Source organism: Colletotrichum gloeosporioides (genome assembly GCF_011800055.1).
Source record: "Colletotrichum gloeosporioides strain Lc1 chromosome Unknown consensus_91, whole genome shotgun sequence".
Lineage (NCBI taxonomy): Eukaryota > Fungi > Ascomycota > Sordariomycetes > Glomerellales > Glomerellaceae > Colletotrichum > Colletotrichum gloeosporioides.
Genome location: NW_025544736.1, coordinates 184758 through 206954, shown reverse-complemented (window position 1 = coordinate 206954; position 22197 = coordinate 184758). Strand labels below are relative to the sequence as shown.

The following is a 22197-nucleotide window of genomic DNA, read 5'->3' as shown; positions in this document are numbered from 1 at the left end:
TATCATGTTCCCTCAGCTTGAATGGAAGAGAAATCGAATCAAATGCTTTCCTATTTGGAGTACCTAAGCAGTCTCACGTCAGTAAACAAAGTATATGTTGACATCCGCGTGCGATACAACGAAATCTGCGTCTTCCGTTTTACAATGTAAATCAAGCTCGGCATCGGTGCGAGTACAAGATCGGGGTGGCATCACATGATTGTCTACGAGGTCGTAGTCCTCATCGCGACTAATAAAGTGACGTAGTGTCATTGTGCATTGCCGCGGATACGCTCGTATTGCCATACGTCAATACGATTGACCAGACTCGCGGAGTCTGTACATCACCGTCGAATGTCTTCGCCAGCAGCCATCTATCTAAGTAGTTTTAAAGATGGATCTCTCCAAGTTCTCCCTTCCCATTCATCTCATCGACAATTTGATATTCGTCCTAAACCTGTATTCTTCCCTAACTTGTAGGAATGTCCTCTAACGATATCCTCATGAAGGCACTGGCACTGTCGCTGCAGTATGTGTCAGCCGGAATGGGTATCCTGGCAGTCGTAAGTCTTCTTTTCCGCTCCTCCATCCAATATGTACGCTTTCTCAACGGTTCCGCAACGTCTTCTAGTTGATCTTATGGTTCTCTCTTCATGCCGTCTACAACATCTGGTTTCATCCACTCAGCAAATATCCGGGACCGCGGTGGCAAGCGGCAAGCCGCCTTCCATACACGATTCAGATCTTCAGAGGAACAGCCACGCGAAACACGGCGCGTCTTCACGAGCTCTACGGTCATGCTATTCGAATAACCCCCAATACCCTGTCTTTCACCAGCAGCAAAGCATGGGACGGTGAGTCGGAATAATCCTTCTGATACCGTTCCGCAGTTGAGCGCTAACGCTCTAGTGGAGACATATACGGTCTCAGACGACAAAATGGAAGAGGAAACTTCCCTAAGGATCCAAGCTTTTACATCACACCCCCTGGGGAGGCTGACACCATCGTTCGTGATACCTGCCTTGCTGTCGACTCGAATACGAGAGCTGACTCTCCCCACTAGTCCACAGCAAAGGATGCTGACCATCGCCGACTGCGACGAATTCAAGCGCATGCCTTTTCTGAGAAAGCCCTTTCTTTACAGGAGGGCTTTCTAAAGCAGTATACTACCATGTTCATATATCGATTACATGAGAGTATTAGCCAGCCAGGCGGGGAGACTGTCAACATTACCCGTTGGCTCAACCTTCTCACAACCGACATCATTGGTGAGCTAACATTCGCCGAGAGCTTCGAAGGTCTTAGTAAAAACCGGCTTCATCCCTGGCTAGAGACGGTCTTTTTGACTCTCAAAGCCTTCACCTTTATACGAGAGCTGACCAGGTTGCCTCCTATCTTCATGCTTATTGCGATGGCATGCGTTCCCGCAAACATGCTCAAGCATCAACGCGCCGCGGTCGCTTTTGGTGCCAACGCTGCGAAAAGGCGAATGGGGCTCGGTACCGAGCGGCCGGACTTCATGTCGTACATACTTCGTCAGACGGGCGAAAAACGGTACTTCACTACCATGAGTTAGTTCATCATAGTTACAGCCGACTTTGCTAACACGCGGGTTTCCTAGCATGACGGAACCAGAGATTGAAGCAGCGGCAATCACGTTCATCGTTGCGGGCAGCGAGACTAGTAAGTTCACAGCACCGTCACTCTATTTGGTCGCCACAGCGCTCGACTCCTAATCGCACCTCAGCGGCCACTATGCTGTCTGGCACGGTCTATCTCCTATGCCAAAATCGAGCTATTCTGGAAAAGTTGACGGCTCTTGTTCGTACCGACTTTCCCAGCGAGTCTGACCTCACCCTGGTCAGGCTCCAGCAACACGAATACCTCAACGCCGTTCTTCACGAGGGACTACAACTTTATCCGCCTGCGCCTGACAACCTCTTCCGGGTGACTCCAGAGACCGGAGGATATGTGATGGGTGATTTGCTGCCCCCAAAGACTAGCTTGACCGTGAACCTTTGGGCGGCCAACCGGTCGTCGGAGAACTTTCATCGCCCTCTCGAGTTCATCCCAGAAAGGTGGTTGAAAGATGCCCCAGTTGAGTTCCGACAGGATGATAGGAATGCCATGAGACCATTCAGCGTGGGACCTAGGGATTGCCTGGGGAAGAAGTAAGCTCCGATCCCGCAAAGTCGCCTGAACACATTCAGTGACCAGCTTAGTTAACCATGTCGACAGTCTTGCGTGGGCGGAGATGCGCATGATTCTTGCTTATTTGGTTTGGAACTTCGATCTCGAACTCCAATCGGATAGCCAAGGTTGGATTGAGAGACAGAAGGTGTTCATGCTTTGGGAAAAGCCAGACCTAAACGCGAAGATTTCCCGGAGACATTGATGAAAACGCAGACTGGAGCATGGCTAGACAGCACTTGATGAGACCAATGAGGACATTCTTTGCATAATCCTGGGCAAAATCCCTGTCATTACATCACCGATCACATTTCATGAGTTCTACAATTTGTTGTTTGAACGATTAACGTGATAGCAAACAGCTTCCATTTCCCAAGATACCAATGAATGAATTTCGCGATCTGCTATCCAACAGCAGAGGTCTTCCAACACAGAGGCCTCCGTGGGATGGGTAGATTGGAATTTGTTCCGGGAGAAACTTGATTTAGCACTAGCTGCCCAATGTGTGATTTGCTCGGGACCTTGAACTCATCCGAGCACAGTGAAGTAAGAACCCGCAGAGCGGTCCGATGCTAGCGGTGGATACCTCCCGGATGAGATTCCAGCCAGTAATTCATATCCACAACACGATGCGTGCTTAGACACAAAAAGATTCGCCGAATCTCACACCGGCCGGATGCCGTGATTCCCCATGAAGGTGTAGGTAGTCACACGCTCACAAACTTCGCTTCCGGTTGGTGTTGAAAATGATCCGGTCATCCCCGGACGACGAAATTGCTACCATTCCCCCACTCCGGTCAGCCGGTACCCCCGCAAAGTGCCTGCTGGTAGACGTCATGTTCCTGGCAGTATTCCCGGAAGCGCTCCCCGTCCCCTCATCCTGCCCATTTCTCCTCACGATGTGGAGGCCCTGCGGAGGAACTCCGCAGTTCAAACCTATCAATCATCGTAACTGCGCAACGTAGGATGAGATTCCTGAAGTAAAGTTTGCAAGTCTTGATGTTCTGGAAAAAAGAATCCTTGGCTCGGCCGAGAAACGCACCGATTCGATCGTCGCACCAGCGGTGAGCCGGCTACTCTTCGGGGATTTATATAAGTCCGTGTTGTTACATAACATATTAAACGGGGCTTCAGTGACCATAGTGACCATACATAGATACATAGGTACTCACAGCCATCGTGGCCGACGCCTTGTCTCACCACCCGACTTTTCGAGAGTCAACCCGTTCGGAATGTGGTCAACAAGAAGCTTGGCTGCTCTTGCGCAGCTTCTCGCGCTTTCCACAGCCGTCGCAGCCGTCGCGCAGTCGCCAGAGGTTTACCCGTCGCGTAAGTCTCGTTGCCCGTCCAACAACCCTGTGCGCGTCAACAAATCAACAACTGACGTAATTGCGAAATAGCATCTGGAAAGGGATCAGGACTTTGGAAAGATGCATACGCCAGCGCGCGTAAATTCGTGGACCAATTGACCTTGGAGGAAAAGGTCAATGTTACGCGTGGCTTTGCGAGCGACAATGTTTGTGCTGGCAATACCGGGTCAATCCCGCGGCTGGGGTGGCCTGGGATGTGCCTTCACGATGCAGGCAACGGCGTGAGAGCAACCGATCTGGTCACTTCGTATCCTTCGGCTTTGCACATCGGAGCCACTTGGGACAAGAACTTGACATATCACCGTGGGTATTGGATGGGCAAGGAGTTCAAGACGAAAGGAGGTGAGTCTAATGAGCTTGAGAACCTCCAACTGGAGAACTCGACTGACGCCCTTCCTTAGTAAATGTTCTCCTTGGACCTAATGCAGGTCCTCTCGGAAGATCACCTCTTGGTGGCAGAAACTGGGGTAAGGGATGCTCACATACACTGCAAGTTCCGTATGCTAAACTCGTGGATAGAGGGTTTCTCGGTTGATCCGTACTTGTCGGGACAGCTCAACGCTGAGACCATCATTGGCCACCAAGATGCCGGTGTCATTGCCAATCTGAAGGTAAGGTTCTTTGCTCCGAGTTGGATGAGCATTATCCACTGACCTATACGGTAGCATTTCATTGGAAACGAACAAGAAACCTACAGAAGGCCATACTTTGGCGTCGAAGCCGCATCGTCCAACATCGACGACAAGACCCTCCATGAGTTCTACCTCTGGCCTTTTGTCGACGGCGTCAAGGCCGGTGCTGCATCTATCATGTGCTCCTACAACAGAATCAACAACACCTATGGCTGCGAAAACAGCAAACTTATGAACGGTGTCCTCAAGGACGAGCTCGAGTTCGATGGGTTCGTACTCCTCGATTGGAATGCACAACACAACCTCCAGAGTGCCAATTCTGGCCTAGACATGGTCATGCCTCTCGGAGGAAGTTTTGGACAGAACTTGACTGATGCTGTCAACAATGGTACTATCGCTGAGTCTCGAGTGACGGATATGGCTACAAGGTAATTCATCCCCATATAAGCAACACTAGGCGTCATTAACCTCTTCTAGAATCCTTGCGGCTTGGTACCTTGTTGGCCAAGACACAGACTTCCCCACTCCCGGGATCGGCATGAAGAACCTCACAGAGCCTCATGAGCAAGTCGACGCTCGTGACCCAGACTCGAGGTCAAACATTCTCGAGAGTGCCATCGCCGGACACGTCCTCGTGAAGAACGAGAACAGTGCCCTCCCCTTCGCCACGCCACCGAACATGATTTCGGTCTTTGGCTACGACGCCACGGTACCCGACACGAAGAACACTGACAAGCTCTTCGAGCTCGGTTACTACTCTTCCCCTGAGATGGGCCAGGCCGTGCTGGGCACCGAAAGACATTTCGACCAGGCAGCCAAGGGGGGGACCATCGTCAGTGGAGGCCGCGCTGCCGCCAACGCGCCGTCTTATATCCTCGACGTAAGTAAAAGCCCATTACCCATTTCCACATTTGGCTGACCCATTGTAGCCCCTCAGCTCCATCCAGCACAGAGCGGCCAAAGACGGTAGCTGGGTGAACTGGGACCTAACATCCTCTAACCCCGACGTCAACGCAGCAAGCGACGTCTGCCTCGTCTTCATCAACGCCATGGCAACGGAAGGTTGGGACCGCGACGGCCTCCACGACGACTTCAGCGACGGTCTTGTCCTCAGCGTAGCCTCCAAATGCTCCAACACCATCGTAATCATCCACGCCGCCGGCATCCGTCTCGTCGACCAGTGGATCGAGCACCCCAACGTCACCGCCACCGTCATCGCCCATCTTCCCGGCCAAGACAGCGGCGAAGCGCTCGTGCAGCTCCTCTACGGCGAGACCTCCTTTTCCGGAAAGCTCCCCTACACCCTCGCCAAAAATGAGAGCGACTACTCTGTCTACAAGCCCTGCGGGCGTGGCGAGACGAACACGACCAGTCCGCAGTGCGACTTCACGGAGGGCGTTTACGTTGACTACCGCGACTTCGATGCTAAGAACGTCACTCCAAGATACGAGTTTGGGTATGGGCTGAGTTACACTAGCTTTGAATACTCGTCGATCTCAGTCAAGAAGCAGGATACTCAGGCAGGCTTTGCGGCGAACTCGGGTGCCTTGTGGTCTACCGTCGCAACGGTGCACGCCACGCTGAACAACACAGGGTCCCGCGCGGGCGAGGAAGTCGCGCAGCTGTATGTTGCCATTCCGAACAGTCCGCCGAAACAGCTTCGTGGCTTTGAAAAGGTGGCCCTTGAGAGTGGACAGGGTGCGGACCTGCAGTTCGAGTTGACAAGGCGGGATCTGAGTGTGTGGGATGTCGTGGCTCAGAAATGGACTCTCCAGGAGGGCGAGTACACCGTGTTTGTTGGCGCGAGCAGTCGAGACTTGCCTCTGTCGCAGGTTCTTTCGATCTGAGCTGGAGCATCCTCGGCTGATGACTTTCCCTTATATGCTTAATACTTAGTTTGATGATGACCACAAAGCCGAGTTGTCTCGTCCTCAGTGAAGCAGAGAACACTGACAAATACACATCTGCCCCATCAGCTACTCCAAAGAGATAAAACACGAGGGAGGCGACTTCTCTGCCTTATCCGTCTACAAAAACCATATAAGCAGCCTTTCAAGGGACCCGCTTTACTAAAGACATCATCATAAATGCACTAGAAAAGCTCAAAAAGCAAAAAAAAGGTCCATCCAGGATTCGAACCTGGGCTTACGGAAAGTTCTGATATCATCAGAATCCGACGTCCTAACCAACTAGACTAATAGACCAATTGAGATGTTCCAGCTTTAGTGAGCTGGTGTGAACACTTCCGACGGAAATGTGGAATATGTCGTGTGGGTTTAGCCCTCGTGGACCTCAAGTGGAGACAAATTTGACCAGGGTTCCGGTTGATAGAACACAAGCCCGTCGCCGTTGCCAGATTCATGTCACTTGTCAGTCGTTCGATCTTGTATTCTTGAGACACTGGTAGATACAAAACAATCGTCTCTTAAACGCCTTCCATTATTTCAGTACCCGAAACGCTCTAGGCACTCAACCAATTCCTTCTCACCAGCAGCCCGCATCTCCGTGACCTGCTCCGCCGTCTTCTTTTTCAGCATGAATGGGTGGTGTAGGGCGAATGGAGCAAGCAGGCTCTCCAACTTTCTAAGCTGTTCGATCGCGGCCATGCCGGGGATCTCGCTTGGTCTCAGTGCTCCTCTTTCAGCCAGCGCATCATCCCAAGCTTTCGCTCTCGCAAGTTGCCCAACTGCCCCTTCTGGCAGATTGGAAATGCCAAAGTCGCCTCTCAGCATTGCTTGGGCAATTTTGCCGTCGCTCAAGTCTGGGTCCCGTGCGGTGCCGGCGTTGGTGCTGCCTCCAATGTCTCCAAAAGAGGTGAAAAACTCGTGGGCTGGGTGTGAGACGTAGGCCCAGTCAAAGTCAAGGACTCCTGTGATTCTTCTTGTTTCGGGGTCAAATTGCACATTATTGGTGGCTAGGGCTTGAGTTAACAAACAGTCCCATTCTGGAAGCCTAAAATTTGCCTTTGACTTACTGAGATCGCCATGAATGAGCACACGTTGGGTCTCGTCGACTCCAGCGCTAGCAAGGTATCGACCAAGCCCGGAGGATATGAACTGGTCGATGCGTTCGCGAACGCCGTTCGGCTTCCAACCTTGTAGATTCGAGCTCCTATCGGCATCGCGCAGACTAGACTCCAGCTTGCACCTCCAAAACTCGGTGTACGAGTTCCATGGAGCTCCTTCGAGGATGGTCATCTTGCCACCTACAATCTTTCCAGACTCGTTGATGGTCAACCCACCATGCGAGGTTATGCTATCAGGCAATCGCGCTCGTTGGATGCCAGTGAAGACGTCCGCAATCTGTCCAAGGACGATGTTCCTCTCGTCATCTGATAGATCCTTGAACTTGGTGTCGAGCGGCACACCTTTCTTGAATTCCATCATGGTCCAACTGTAACCGTTTTCTGCGTCTTGAGCTGCCTTCCAGGCATAGACGGCCGGGATGAGTCCGGCAACTTCGGGCTTGAATGAGTGAAGACCCTGTCGAGCAAGATACATCGCTGCGACTTCGTTTTCGACGCGATTGTCTTGGATGATGTCCGTGGCCTTGGAGTTGGCTAGCCGCATGACAATTGTTGAGACGCCTCCCTGCGGTAGAGACGTAGTATACGGGCTGGCGCTGAGAAATACATCCTGCGTGGCTGGTTTGGCGAGAACAATTTTGTAGATGAAGTTGTTGTAGGGAAACGGAGCATCCTCCTGATATTCCACAGGCGTGATTTCGGTGGGCTGTGTTTTGTATCAATGAACTGAGCTCTTAAAGCAAAAGCAAGTGGTTGTCCGTACCTCTAGACCGAACCCGACCACCGTGTTCCTGACGAACTTTAGGCGGTCCTGGAAATCTTCGTGATTCATGGTGTAAAGAGATGTTTCGTTGCAACTTTGTGTACTAGGTAGTGTTATTGGTGAAATGGGTTTCTGGGAAAATGGTACTTGGGATTATGTTAAATATGCTGAAAGCCAGGGAGACATTTCGATTCTGATCCCAATACTGTCAAGCAACCACACCAGTCGAAATCATTGCTTCCCTCAAAATCGTCTTGAGTCAGAACGCCAAATATGGAAGGCAAACCGCAGTAATCTGCTTTTCCTGTCGCCTGCATGTTGCATGTTCACGATGTTGAGATATGTGCGATCTTAGAGTTGGGACGAATCGGATCTTACCCGATAATTCCGGTACCAATCAACAGTACGCTCCGTTGGAGCCGTCATCAGCTCTGATCCTTGTCAAAAGCCGTTGTTGCCTGGAGACTCTGCCTTAAGTTGTACGAGAATCGAGAATCTGGCCGTTTCTGCCTGAACTGTGCCACAGAGGCGCATGCAGAGTACAGCTGCTTCTGCAAAGTTCACCATTATTCGGACGCAGTTGCTGCTGGTGAATTCTTGTTACAGATTGTCTGGCAGCGGTACGACAACACTATCTTGAAATCACAGACTCGTCATATTCTGTCATCTCTATTCACAATCAAAACTCATTTATTACAATCGACCACAGTCTCCATGAAACGCCCTCTAAGTCTCTACAAGTCACAGTTAACTCCGGCCCAGGAGAACCCACGACATTGGTCTTTGCTATCATTGAGTCGATGATGTAATGCGATGCCGCATTAGAGCTACGAAGCCTTTTCTATGCGCAACTACCTGGAAGATAAATTTCTGATTTCGGTTAGTTTCCCCCCATTAGATTCCTGTCATACATGTGGCTTGAGCGGCTTTTTCGTTGAACTCGCGCGAGTTATGTGACATCCTGAGAAAAGATGTCTTTCTAGGCAATCCAGATCACTGATATGCCTGAGCTCATGGTTCAAGTCTTCCCTGGGCATCTCTGGTCAAGCCCGAGACCTTTCCAATTGTAAATCCCTATGACTCCCAGAGGGATTGTCGAAAGCAATTGAATGCGAATGAGCCGTTTAAACAGCGCAACATCGTCTATGGATCCTGATAACTCACTTAAAATCGACGAGGATGGCAGAATAAGCAGCGAGGAGCAATAAGTGGATCTTGACAATTTCCGCGAAGTCGCGAATCTCACCCTCCGGGATGTGAGAGGCGACCATCCCCGCAGCTTGTGTCCACCAATTCGAAAGAGAGTCCGCGAAAGAGCTCTTAGAACTTGGCGTCAATGTCTGACAAAGAGTTAGACATATCGGATTATTAAAGTAATTGCGTCTTCCCAGACATCACATTCGCAGTTTCCCGTGGTTTGTCCACAATCGCTCAGTGGCCACCGGCAATAACGGCAGATACACGAGATACGGTGCGGGTCGCTGACGGCGGATATTGGCTGCGCTAGACAGCAATAGGAAGCTCAGTAGCATCGATTCATGAATGCTGATCCCCCCCACGTGCCCGGGCAATCTCATTCTCTGGATGATAGCCAATGCGACTTCGGCCGCCACATGGATGAGCGTTTATCGGCTCGCCGCGTCAGCGCGGAATGATGCGTGCAAAGATACCGGCGGGCGGCGGAGGCCAAGAAAAGCTTGTTTGCGCGGGAGCTGCATCCTCTTAAAAGCTTGGCTGCATGCAACACCCGCCCGTCGGGAAACGCTTGCATCTCCAGGTGGCCGTCGGTTTTCCTCTCGTTCTTTTGCGCGGACTGACTCGTTCTTTCATTGGATCGGTCGTTTTAGAGTTCTCAAGATGCGTTTTACGAATACCATCTTGGCGTCGCTGGGCTTTGCCATCACCACCCCGGTCTTGGCTTGCGATAGCTGCGAACATCCTGAGAGGGATGTGGTGTTGACCAGACATGTTCGCAGGGCGCAACCTGATGCCCAGGCTGCTGCAGTCGCTCCTCGCGGCCCTCTGTCATGGGGTCAATTGAACTTTCTCCATACGACTGGTACGTCGCATTCAATGATGCGTGATTGAGAACATACATGCTGATGTTGGTGGTCTAGATACTCACGGCTGGTTCGTCCTTCATCGACAAACTCCATGATCTCCCACTGACTGAATTATGCAGGCTGGAAGGCCACATCCGTGAGCAGAACTATGGAGCCGATTGGGGTGACTTCGTGAGCTTCGTCAAGCATATGCGCCAGAAGGCCGAGGACCTCGACGTTGATCTGTTGGTGGTCGACACTGGAGTATGTAGAAGCGATTTCACATTCAGCGCAATGATGTTGACAATATTAGGATTTGCACGATGGTGCAGGCCTCAGCGACGCCACAGGTGTTTCCACCTACGCGAACGGCACCGGTGTGAATGGCCAAATTTCGAACCCCATTTTCGAGAACATCGACTACGATGTGCTGGCTATTGGTAACCACGAGCTGTACATTTCCAGCATCGCATACGAGACCTTCAGTCAGTTCGCCAAGGTCTATGGTGACAGATACGTCACTAGCAATGTCCAAATCCGCAACCCCAGCACGGGCGCGCTTGAGTACATTGGCAAGCAGTACCGTTACTTCACCACGCCGAAGGGTAAGTTGCTCTCACGAGATGCAAATCGCTGTTTCATCGGAATCTAATGACTTTTCTAGGTCTCAGAATCATGGCGTTTGGCGTTCTCTTCGACTTCACCGGAAACTCGAATGCTTCAGTCGTTACTAAGGCCGCAGCCATGGTCAAGCAGCCCTGGTTCCTGAGCGCTGTCGATTACAGCGAGCCTGTTGATCTTTACCTGGTCATCGGCCACAACCCTGTCCGACCTACTCAGAGCAGCAGCACGCTGAAGACCGTCTTCGACGCGATCCGAGCCATCAAGCCAGACACGCCGGTCCAGTTCTTCGGTGGCCACACCCACATCCGTGACTTCGCCGTCTACGATGACAAGTCGACTGCTCTCGAGTCCGGAAGGTACTGCGAGACTCTGGGTTTCCTTTCCATGTCCGGGATCAAGTCCGACAACTATAAGGGCGCGGTGTATCCCAAGGGCGTCCCTCATCCTGCCCAGAAGGCGGTTGCTGTGGCCACGACAACGTCCTCTAGCAGCCCTGCCTCTGCGACTGGCAACTCCACCATGACCTACTTCCGTCGCTACCTGGACTGGTATGATCAAAACAGGACTGAAGCCTGCAAATTACTAACAGCTTTCCCAGGAACACTCTGACGTTCGAATACCACGCCGTCGGCAGCCAGGTCAAGGCCTTCAATACGTCCAAGGGCGTCAGCATAACCAAGGAAATCACATCCGAGCGCAAGAACCTCAACCTGACGACTCTTTACGGCTGCGCTCCCCAGACTTGGTGCATCGATTGTGCGCCTTTCATGTCTGAAGGATCCATGTTCAACTTGACAACCACTGCTCTTGCAGCCACGATCGTCACCGAAGAGAGGAAGGCCACTCCGAGAATCGTCATCGCCAACACTGGCCATATCCGATTCGACCTCGCCCAGGGCCCCTTTGACTACGACTCCTCATTCATCGTATCTCCCTTCACCGACGCCTTCGAGTACATCCCCGACGTTCCCTGGTCGTATGCCAGCCAAATTCTTAGCAATTTGGAGTCCGGAGCCTTCCCTTCAAAGAGGAGGCGTTCCTTGACCAAGGATTCATTTGGCTTCAGCAAAATAAACCCTGCTCTGTCTTCTGTGGACAGCTGCATTGACCCACCAGTCACCAACGACCACTTTGCGAAGCGATCTTATGCTGGAGGCCGTATCGTTCGTCGCCAGGACATTACTCCGGGTTACACCACATCCGATGATTTCGGCACCGACGGCGACGACACCGTCCACAGCGAGATTCCGGTCTACGACTATCCCAACTTCTTCCAGGCCAACGGCAGCTTCCCTGCCGACGGCTCGATTTCAGATGATACCAAGATCGACCTGATCTTTCTGGACTACATTGCTGGTTCGGTCGTGACTGTTTTGCAATCTTTGGGAGCCAACTACACTTCTGCTGATGTTTCCTACTACCTCCCAAGCGTAAGTTCAATTTCGTGGCGTGATTGATCCTTGGAAGGAGAACCGAAGACTAACGTATTACTAGACATTCACGACCAACTCCTACTTGCCTAAGTATGCAAAGGAGAGTGCTGCCTGGCAGGCTAATATGCCCAATTGCCCAGTCGGACTTGGAATTGGATACAATACTACGGCCATTTGAAATTGGCGACAGAGATTGCAAACGACCTTCATTGATGACAGGCTCCTCATGCAAGAGACCTAAGGTGGCGGCAGGCACGCGGCATAGCCTGAGGAAGTTCGCCCTGAAACTCTATTGGGTGAACCTGTCTATATCATCTCGACTTCATAAATATCGATTTAAAACTTGGTCCTTTAGCGAAATGATTATTATCTATTCCATCGTCATACAGCGCTGCATTTCATCTTTAGGCCTAGTTACGGACCAACCAAGTACATAGACCTACCGAATCTTGCACGTCACACATTTCTGACTCTACGAAGATACATTCCCGCGGCAACCGGGGGTTCTACGTTCCTCACTGCGCAGCGGTTGGCATCGCCCTTGACGACACGGGTGCTCACCAATGATAAACACCCGAGAGAAACACATCTCCACCCGCATCTGCGGTTGGGCTTATGATTGTGAAGTTGGTGGGTGGCTGTGCAGGGACGATTTGATAGGACGGCTGATGCTTCGCCTCCTCACTTCATCGTCCACATCATAGGACGTTCCAGATTGGTGAGACAGCTGATCGATTGTGACTGTGAGGGGTTGTCAGCTTTTCTCTACTCGCCTCACAACATAATTCTTGCAAATTTTCTCTTCCCGCAACTTCACTCATTCCAATCACCGCACTTTCGGCTTTGCATGATAACCCAAGGCCGCGCGGTGAAAACAATGCCGAACCTCGGCGACTACACGATCGGTTGGATCTGTGCCGTTACCACGGAATTTGTTGCTGCTCGGGCATTTCTGGACGAAAGCCATGACAAGCCAGAAGGAGTAGCACAGAACGATGACAACAACTACGCCCTTGGTACTATGGGAAAGCATAATGTTGTGATCGCCGTTCTTCCTAAGGGGGAGTATGGTACCACTACAGCGGCGACTGTTGCAAGAAACATGGTGCACAGCTTTCCAAATGTCCGCATCGGTCTCATGGTTGGTATCGCCGGCGGCGCTCCCAGTGAAAAGCACGATATCCGTCTCGGCGACATCGTCGTGAGCAGTCGAAGCGGCAACAAGGGCGGTGTCTTTCAATATGATTATGGAAAGACGATACAGAATGGCTCGTTCGTGGAAACAGGGTGTCTCAATCAACCGCCCCAAGTACTACTAGCCGCAGTGAATGGACTTGAGTCCGATTACATCATATACGGCCATCAACTTGATTCTAAGGTGGAAGAAACCCTTGAACGTTACCCACGTCTACGCAAATCACACTCTCGTCCACCCGCACAAAGCGACAGGCTTTATCAACCCCACACAACGCATCCTCCAAACTCAACATCGGACTGTCTACAAGCTTGTAGCAATGATCCGAACGAGTTGGTCCCTCGACACGAACGAGGCGTGTATGATGACAGCCCAGCCATACACTTCGGGCTTATTGCTTCTGGGAACCAAGTGATGAAGAACGCACATATCAGGGATCAACTAGCAGCTGAAAAAGGAGTATTGTGTTTTGAAACGGAAGCGGCAGGCCTGATGAATCACTTTCCGTGCCTAGTAATTCGTGGTATTTGCGATTACTCGGACACCCACAAGAATAAGTCCTGGCAAGGTTTCGCTGCCATGATTGCCGCGGCTTATGCGAAAGACCTCTTAGGTCAGATTTCGTCGACCAGGGTTGAGATGGAAACAACACTGGCAGAGAAGTTGCAATCTAGTTAGCAACCACGCTATCACACCCTCTATCGTGCTTTCTGACATAGTGTATTAGTTGAGGTGAACCAGGTTCATCATTTCGACGTCCTAAATAAAATAAACACAGCAGTCATCGAGACGAAACATAACCAGCACGTTGCCGATGTAAAAGCTTGGCTGGCACCTCCGGGTTCATCTACCAACGCGGACCGTGCTAGAGGGCTTCGTCATGAAGGCACTGGGAAGTGGCTTCTCCATTCCAGACCCTTCAGAGAGTGGGCATACGGACCACGTCAACATTTATGGTTATACGGGATGCCAGGTTGTGGGAAGACCGTTCTGCTAACAACAGTCTACGATCATATCAAACAAAAGTCTGATCAGATTGCGCTTCATTTCTTCTTCGATTTTGGCGATGAGCGGAAACAAACATTGGAGAGCATGCTGCGGGGACTCATTTTCCAACTTTACACACTTCCAACTCCAGCAACTTCGGAAGTTGATAACCTTTTCGAGGGGTATAACCAAGGTCGGGATCAGCCTGATAGCAGTGCTCTATCCATTTGTCTACAACAGATTCTCAAAAGTTCAGGCAAGGTCTGCATTTTTATCGATGCCCTTGACGAGTGCTCTGAGAGAGAGGAATTGCTCGGGTGGCTGAAAAGCATCACCGCTGTCTCTGATTTTGATCACCTCAAGCTCATCATGACTGCTCGGCCTGAAGCGGAGTTTGATCAGCAACTGCCTTTCCTGATACAACAAAGTAGCTGCATTTCACTGCAGACGGAGTTAATGAACGCCGACATCCAGTCGTATGTCCAAAGCAGCTTGGAGGAGAGGCCCGGTTTCAAGAAGTGGATCTCAGTTCCATCAATGCTCCAACGAATAAGCCTTGAAGTTGGCAGTAAGGCTGAGGGAATGTAAGTGAATTCCGCGAAGTGAGATGATTTATCGGGCGGTGTTTCTTACTACATTGCAGGTTTCGGTGGGCAGCCTGTCAATTAGATAGTCTCGAACAATGTATCGACCGAGAGGAAATCGAGATCGCCCTGAGGTGCATGCCACGGAACCTTCACGACACATATGAGCAAATTCTCAGAAAGGTTCCCGACAATCGGAAAGAAAAATCAATACGCCTCCTTCAATTTCTCGTTTTCTCGTCGAGCCCTTTGACTCTCGAGGAAGCTGTGGATATTGTAGCCATTCGCCCCGAAGGCTTCAACTTTGAAGATAGAGTTTTCGTCCCCGGGGATATCTTGCAGTTGTGTCCTGGATTGATATCCATCCAAAGCAGTGGACTAGCACACAGGGAACAGTATGAAGTCCACCTGGCTCACCTTTCAGTCAAGGAGTACCTGCTCAAAGTCCATGAAAGCTTTCGGCCGATTTGCGCACCGATCAGTATCTTGCGTTCACTTTTCTCGTATATCTGGAGTGCCAGAAAGTTCATTTTTGAATATTTGAGACGGCCTGACTTTGATTACATCAGTGATCACATCATTCTTAGAGGTGGTCTTGCTTTGACAGAGTTTCCCTTACTACAATATTTTGAGCAGAGATGGGTGGATCTTCTTCGCCTTGCTGAAGAGCCGGATGATCTCGTGGAGGAAGCAGCGGACATTCTGCATGATTTCGTTGGATATGAACTTACTAGAGGTTGGAAATCACTTTTCTCATTTGCGGATTCTGAAACCGTGTATCGAAGGGCTCTGTGCTTTGCGTGCTACAACAAACTGGAGAAGACGGCAAGATCTTTGATTCGACAACACGCCTACGTTGAAGCGGCTGGCGACTTCACAGACGCTCTGCGAGCTGCATCTTACTCAGGCCTTCTTCATATCGTCCTAGAGCTCCTAGACTTGATACCAGAGTCCGACAAACAACACGAGATACTTGGTGGCGCTCTGAAGGCCGCTTCAGCAGGAGGAAATTACCAAGTTGTACGGCGACTCTTGGATTACGGGGCACTTCTTTGCAGCTGCGAGAAAGGTTATGGCGACACCTTCGCCGTAGTAGGAGCTGCACGAAGAGGGTTTTGGGAGGTTGTCAAGCTGTTCTTAGCGAGCGGTTCAGACGTCAACAGATGCGGACATATCGTTATGATAAATGGAGATGGAGACAACGCTTTGAGAGCAGCATCTATACGTGGGCACTGGGACATCGCCAAACTACTTTTAGAGAACGGGGCAGATGTCAACGCTCAGACTATCAGTCCAGTTACCGGGGCTACGGCTCTCCAGGCAGCCTCGAGCGCTGGACACTTGGATATGGTCCAGCTCCTTCTGGAACATGGAGCAGAAGTGAATTTGCAGAGTTTTCACAATAACGCCTTGGCAGTTGCAATACGCAGACGTCAAAGTGAAAAGGCGATTGTGCAGCTCCTTCTCGCACATGGCGCCATTATCAACGCACACGAAACACATACTTCGGAGCACATTCAAGATAACGACAGACCTCTTTGGGCTGCGGTCGCTGCAAATCGTCCAGACCTGGTGCAACTGCTACTGAATCACGGTTCAGATTACGATGGCTCAAGCATCATGAGAAAGCCTGTACTCCCCGTCTCCGGCTCTGAGTTGTCTGTCAAGCGCTATCAAGATACTTTACAACTACCCGCTGAGAGGGGAGCCGATCCCAACGAACTGGGCTGCGAGGGATATCCGATATTATATCAGGCTGTTAAATCAGGTTACTTGGAGATCACAAAAATACTCGTACAAGCTGGCGCAAATCTCAACCCGGCACAATTTGGGTTCAGCAAGATGGTCACCTTGGCTTTTGATCAGGATAACTACGAAATTGCGTTATACTTGCTGCAGGAGGGTGTAGGTCTTGCTACTCCACATGAAGATGGTTATTTGAAAGACCGAATACCTCTACTCTTTCTAGACTGGGCAGCCGACTCTGCCACGGATATTCCGGACATCGCAGAGCTCTCTGTGGAAATATGTAAACTGCGTGGCCTTAGCCCCGCAGAGAAGCTGACGAGAATGAATATTGAGCTGAATAATCCCGAGTTATACTCGATCTACAGATCAAGTGGTCAATATCGACGCGAGATATACAAAAGGTCACCACCGATGTAATACCGCCTGCACCACATTCAATGCTTTGGTTAAAAGCTTCGAGAAACGGGAGACAGTGAACAGAAGCCTTCAAGGCTCAGGAGGGCATTCTTAGTTGTTACGAAGAGCCGTTGCCGGACCTAGAGGAGCGGAAGACTTGGTTGGGAAGTGAACAGTCTAACTTCGTCATTCAGCAGAACCAAAGTCCTATCCCATGGAAAACCTCCCAAAGTGAGAATTCTTAGCTTTTGCTACGGCTGGTGCCTTTCTTTCTATCAATTCCTTTTTTGTGACATCCGCAAGCCGTCTACCAGGGCAGGTGAGTGGATAACTATACAGCCTTTCCATTATCCGATCGCTGACCTCGCGGCTGGCACATGCTGGCGGAGCCAACTTCGAGCCCTGAGGATTCATTCCCACAACAAATCTGTTGCTCCCAACTGTGAATGACGCTTTCATCACTCGTCCATCCATGTTAGTGGCCATGACCGGGCGCGGTGTAGGGTTATCCTCGCTCTGGAAGCCGATGTGCCGCCCAGTCGTCGTCATGGCCTCGCACATGACCGGCAGCTTGTCCCGCCATTGTTTGACCGGGATCCCCACACCCTCAAATGCCGACATCTTGTCCGGTACTTGCATGTGCTTAAAGCCAGCTTTCTTGTTACCTTCCTCCGGCCAGAGATTGCCTGGACAGATACTCGCCGGCTGGGATAGAAAGTTCGTTTGTTGCGGGAAGATGCCATGCCCGCATGGTCTTCTTGGGGGTAATCTTGTGACCGTCTCGTTGAATATTGTTGATTACTCTCTTAGTGGACTTCCATTGCCTAAAAGTACGGGTTCAGTGAGTTGGTTGTGCTATAGTCCTTGAATGGACTCACTGGTAAGACTTGGTGAAGCGGTAATAACATAACTTTGTCGAAAAACCGTAGGTACTATGTGGAAAAGTAGAGAAGTAGAGAAGTAGAGAAGTAGAGAAGTAGAGAAGTAGAGAAGTAGAGAAGTAGAGAAGTAGAGAAGTAGAGAAGTAGAGAAGTAGAGAAGTAGAGATAAATGAAATATATGAGGACTGCCTTACTTCCTTGATTTCATCTCTGTAATGTTATTAGATTGGGATTCCTTGAATCCTGTAAGATATACTTCTATCAACCCACACCGAGCTTGTCGACCTACTTTGGAAGACCGTCTGAAATCGTTGTGACAACTCTAACCGCCTGCAGCAACTCGTTGGGACTGTCGGCTTGACGACAGGCTATGGCGGCCTAGGCCATCACTTTCCAGGGGATACGCGCTGCTGGCGCGGTTGATTTCTTCGACACAGGCCCTTGTCAACGCCAAAATGTTCTGTTGGAAATTAGCGGTGATATCGTTGTGGATGGGGAATTCTAGTCACATCGGGTCTTTGTTGGCCTGACTATCGTCCAGGTTCCTGAAGAATGTCCTCTCCGAGAGGCCCATTACTGTCTCTGGGTTCTGTTGGAACTTGCCGCCATGATCGGGAGGATTTATGTTGGCAGTCTGGTCAACCTGTATAAGTAGATATCGCAGTTCACACAATACTATTTTCACTGTACTTCAAACCCAATAGCAGCACTTTGACCTGTGCCCGATCTCAATGAAGCAAACAAACAAAGCTCGGTATAACTGGTCGTTGACGCTCGGCTTAACTTATCCATTGGGAGGACTAAAATTAGCGCGCGCGACTCACTTCATCCCCGGATATCTCAGAATATCAGAAATATTTCCTTTCATCGTTGGCGAAGTCGGAATAATCCCGGCTGGTGAGCTACCCCTGTCAGTGAAAAGAAGAGCCGTTGGCGCTTCAATGACTCCATAGCCACGCCTCAGCCCCAATGACCGAATACTAATACATACCACATTCCCCGCAGGAGGAGGTGTTTTCAGATCTGCATATTTCGTCTCAATCAACTCATCACCATTTTTCACAATGGCTGACACCGCCTCACTGAAAGCTCTTATACTACTTACTCTATCCCAATCTACGACGATTCACTTCTCCTTAGAAACATCTTACGGCTTGGTGTTAGAGTATCAATCCGGCAAACGGCTGTGCTTCCGCCTCAAAGATTCTATAACAGCATCACATACGCAACTACCAACCCAGTCTCATTCGGAAGGTCTGGAATACGAGGCCTCGTCCGGAGCTAAGCCGCTAGGTGGACCAGATTCACGCCCCGACGACTTGTCCAAAGCCCGACTCGATTCTGTTGGTCCAGGCCAACAACCCAACCAGTCTGGCTACCGCTACCTGATCGACCCAGACTATGGCACCTCCGCCTTGTGTATCGTCCAAAATGGCCTGGTAACCCCGAGGGCGAGTTTCACATTGACCTTTGGAGTCTAAGATATCGATATTCCTCTGCTTGGATCGAAGCCTTTGAGAAGTGGCAAAGGCTATGGACGGAAGCTTTCAAGGCCCAGGAGTGCCATCTCGGTTCTCATAAGAAGCCGTTTCCGGATCTAGAGGAGCGGAAGACTTGGTTCGTGGAGGGTGCGCTGCTAGCGGCTTGGCTTGTGCTGCAGGACGATGTTGACCAGGTGGCTTACGACCTGGATGATGGAATATTTGAGCTGCGGCGCGATGATCTGGAGGAGACCTTGGCAGGGATGCTCTACGATTTGACCGATGGTTTGAATATTAAAGAGGAGTCGGATTCCGACTAGATCCTAGCCGCTGTTTCTTGACACAACAATATCGCACTGCCTGGTTCCAAGGTTCGCTCGCGAGAAACGCTGTGCTTCTTTCGTAGCTGAACGTATACGAAGAATAGGAATGAGATTTATGGTCAAGGTTTTCAATGATTAAACAAATAAAAGTCTCACCAAAAATCGAGACTTCTCAAAATAATACACAGAATGTTGTGAAACTCCTAATTAATCTAATACTTATACATATTCTGTTATAAACTCGACTCCGTTACTCTCAAAAAGCTCCCGTGCCTCTTCCAAATCGTCTAGAACAGAAACACGCACCGATCTCAAGTGCGGGAACTCGACTTGACAAACCCTCCCAAGTTCAAGAATCGCCGGCAGAAGGGTCCTCGTGCTACATGTGGAATAACCGCACTCGATTCCCACAAGTCTGATTGAGTCCGGCAGCATGTTCACCAGCATCCGCGTTTCCATGTCTGTCTCATCTTCTTCGTAACAAGGGACCACGAGATATTGCGCGTCGAGACGCAGCTCTTGCAACTGTTCCAACCCCTTCAAAGACCTCATCATATCTTCATCGGTAATGCCATCGTCTCGGTAGTATGAATTATCGTCTTCGAGCATCACAAGCTTCAGAAACTTCAATCGTGGAGCGTGCTTCAGAATGGCCTCTTGCACATCGCGCGCCCTTGGAGGTGTTTCTCCATCCATAATGCCGGCGTCTCCACCATAATAAGTCAGCTTTTCCAGGCTTGGGAGTTGTTTCAGTAGTCGATTGAATGCGTCGATCTGGAGGAAGCTGTTCCGAAGAGTGATTTCTGTAACATTCGCCATTTTCAAGCCCATACCGACCTCGATCACGGCGTATGCAAAAACTGATGTAATGTTTGGTGCAGCAAGGAAGATCTCCGTCGCATAAGCGAGATCAAAACCACCGTTGTCATCCCAGTGTGATAGGGAGAGTCTCTTCAGATCCCGCAGAGATCCTGGAGGGCAGAATGGTACGGGGTCGTAGTATCCGTTCCAGGTGACGGTGAGACATAGGTCCTCGATATTGGCGCACTTGCCGATGAGCAGGCTCAGAAGCATTGATTCGTCCTCCTTGGGTTCGTCTTGTGATATGCGCAAGTGATCGAGTTGGGTCGTCACTTCTTTGAGAACTAGTTCATCGTTTCCAGATGTGAAGGTGAGCTCATCGTCCGAGCCCAGGTGTAGCGACTTGACATGCTGTGTGAGATCCGGACGCCATTTGAATAGTGTTCTCGCAAACGCGATCTCGTTCCTCCGGTGGAATCGATGATACAAGATCGGCGTGGCAACTGAGTTCAGCGGTTTATTCGTCAGGCAGAGGTTGGCAAGCGTAAGACGTCTCTCATGCTCGGGTCTACCGATTGGACAGCTGTCGTTGCAGTACATGCCCCAATAAGTTGATGACGAACGAGGAGGATGGCAATGCGGGCAGAATAGCGCGAATATCCTCTCTAGAATGGAAGCTGATAACTCAGAAATAGGAGGAGGCATGATGGGGTGGTGTCGTTGAAATGGCTGGCTGAGTCGATAGTGTCGAGAGATGTATACCAATTGTTAAGATAAAGGTTCCAAGAGAATGATGCAAAGATCGCAGCTGAAACCTGCAGTATTTGAGGCGCGGTATTCAGTGCAAAATCCACGATGTACTACCAGCTGCCTCAGCTGTGATTTTCACATCGTGATGTTGTCCTTGTGTGTCGTCTGGTGCAAAACGGTATCCCCTGACGCACGGTACCTAGGCTGCATAGGCAGCAGGCCAGGATCGGCTGAACGGGAGAATTCTGAGTGGTATAAAACTGTGGGATTATAGGGCTGCTTGACCGCATTTAGAACAACCGGAATGTCTCAAGTAATGCCAGAAGCTGCGAAAGTTAGGCCGGTTGGTTGAACCACATCGCTTGCCGGTCTGGCTAATGTGCATCTCCAAACTCTAAATTACAGAGCGACTTCCCGGGCTAGGCAGCCGCTGAGGGGTTTCGTCTCGTTTGAGCGGTCCTGACGGTTGCCGTACCCTCGGTGCGCGAGTCAAGCAGACAGGAGATACGACCGCCGGGGCGACACGGTGGAGTGCCTGAGCAGTCACCCACACAGGCTGTTGCTTCAATGGATGAAGAACTTTGTCCTTGCCTCAATACCCGGATTATCTCCTCGTTCTCACTTGCCCAATGAAGAACCGCAAAATCACCAACTACTCTGCTGTACTTTCATATCAAGAAACTGCACAGATCCAGAGGCCACTGATTCCTTGCGTATGGTGGACTTTATTTGCTACGGGTAACGGCGAACGATAAGTACAAAGGAGAAACTTCCCTCAAATATTTCGGCCTGTTTCACAAATCCAAGTCCAAGAGGCTAAGGCTAGAGGAGCTGTAGAGACGCTTCATGCTTTATAATGCATCTCTTAACCACTTCAATTATTTGCATTCCCAGCAAACTCGGCGGAGCCATAACATCACCGTCCGTGCCCACCGCACTCTTCCCCGCTTCGCTTCTCGGTCTGGCCTCCGAGCTTTGAAGGCCTTTCGGCG

General features: G+C 50.5%; 8 protein-coding genes across 8 annotated transcripts; 5 read left to right on the top strand and 3 right to left on the bottom strand.

The window, feature by feature from the left end:
- Nucleotides 1-573: 573 nt before the first annotated feature.
- Nucleotides 574-2374, top strand: GCG54_00008212 (Cytochrome P450 monooxygenase aclL; the record flags this gene model as incomplete). Its single annotated transcript, XM_045408183.1, has 6 exons — nucleotides 574-833; nucleotides 889-985; nucleotides 1043-1533; nucleotides 1601-1662; nucleotides 1727-2150; nucleotides 2218-2374. The coding sequence occupies 6 exons, from the start codon at nucleotides 574-576 to the stop codon at nucleotides 2372-2374; spliced, it is 1491 nt and encodes a 496-aa protein (XP_045257917.1).
- A 1027-nt stretch (nucleotides 2375-3401) lies between these two features.
- Nucleotides 3402-6018, top strand: GCG54_00008211 (Beta-glucosidase cel3A; the record flags this gene model as incomplete). The annotated part of the gene is made up of 7 exons (XM_045408182.1): nucleotides 3402-3498; nucleotides 3570-3881; nucleotides 3941-4006; nucleotides 4059-4150; nucleotides 4205-4599; nucleotides 4649-5051; nucleotides 5101-6018. 7 exons carry the CDS (start codon nucleotides 3402-3404, stop codon nucleotides 6016-6018), a joined length of 2283 nt encoding a protein of 760 aa, XP_045257916.1.
- A 597-nt stretch (nucleotides 6019-6615) lies between these two features.
- On the bottom strand, nucleotides 6616-8028 carry GCG54_00008210 (uncharacterized protein; the record flags this gene model as incomplete). The annotated part of the gene is made up of 3 exons (XM_045408181.1): nucleotides 6616-7085; nucleotides 7146-7902; nucleotides 7960-8028. The coding sequence occupies 3 exons, from the start codon at nucleotides 8026-8028 to the stop codon at nucleotides 6616-6618; spliced, it is 1296 nt and encodes a 431-aa protein (XP_045257915.1).
- Nucleotides 8029-9816: 1788 nt separating this feature from the next.
- Nucleotides 9817-12236, top strand: GCG54_00008209 (Secreted protein; the record flags this gene model as incomplete). Its single annotated transcript, XM_045408180.1, has 7 exons — nucleotides 9817-10018; nucleotides 10077-10089; nucleotides 10142-10265; nucleotides 10315-10606; nucleotides 10666-11173; nucleotides 11224-12055; nucleotides 12120-12236. 7 exons carry the CDS (start codon nucleotides 9817-9819, stop codon nucleotides 12234-12236), a joined length of 2088 nt encoding a protein of 695 aa, XP_045257914.1.
- A 699-nt stretch (nucleotides 12237-12935) lies between these two features.
- On the top strand, nucleotides 12936-16990 carry GCG54_00008208 (uncharacterized protein; the record flags this gene model as incomplete). The annotated part of the gene is made up of 3 exons (XM_045408179.1): nucleotides 12936-13926; nucleotides 13981-14824; nucleotides 14884-16990. The coding sequence occupies 3 exons, from the start codon at nucleotides 12936-12938 to the stop codon at nucleotides 16988-16990; spliced, it is 3942 nt and encodes a 1313-aa protein (XP_045257913.1).
- Nucleotides 16991-17176: 186 nt separating this feature from the next.
- On the bottom strand, nucleotides 17177-17608 carry GCG54_00008207 (uncharacterized protein; the record flags this gene model as incomplete). Its single annotated transcript, XM_045408178.1, has 1 exon — nucleotides 17177-17608. One exon carries the CDS (start codon nucleotides 17606-17608, stop codon nucleotides 17177-17179), a length of 432 nt encoding a protein of 143 aa, XP_045257912.1.
- Nucleotides 17609-18914: 1306 nt separating this feature from the next.
- On the top strand, nucleotides 18915-19651 carry GCG54_00008206 (uncharacterized protein; the record flags this gene model as incomplete). Its single annotated transcript, XM_045408177.1, has 2 exons — nucleotides 18915-19305; nucleotides 19362-19651. The coding sequence occupies 2 exons, from the start codon at nucleotides 18915-18917 to the stop codon at nucleotides 19649-19651; spliced, it is 681 nt and encodes a 226-aa protein (XP_045257911.1).
- Nucleotides 19652-19873: 222 nt separating this feature from the next.
- GCG54_00008205 (uncharacterized protein) lies at nucleotides 19874-21160 on the bottom strand (the record flags this gene model as incomplete). Its single annotated transcript, XM_045408176.1, has 1 exon — nucleotides 19874-21160. The coding sequence occupies one exon, from the start codon at nucleotides 21158-21160 to the stop codon at nucleotides 19874-19876; it is 1287 nt and encodes a 428-aa protein (XP_045257910.1).
- Nucleotides 21161-22197: the final 1037 nt, after the last annotated feature.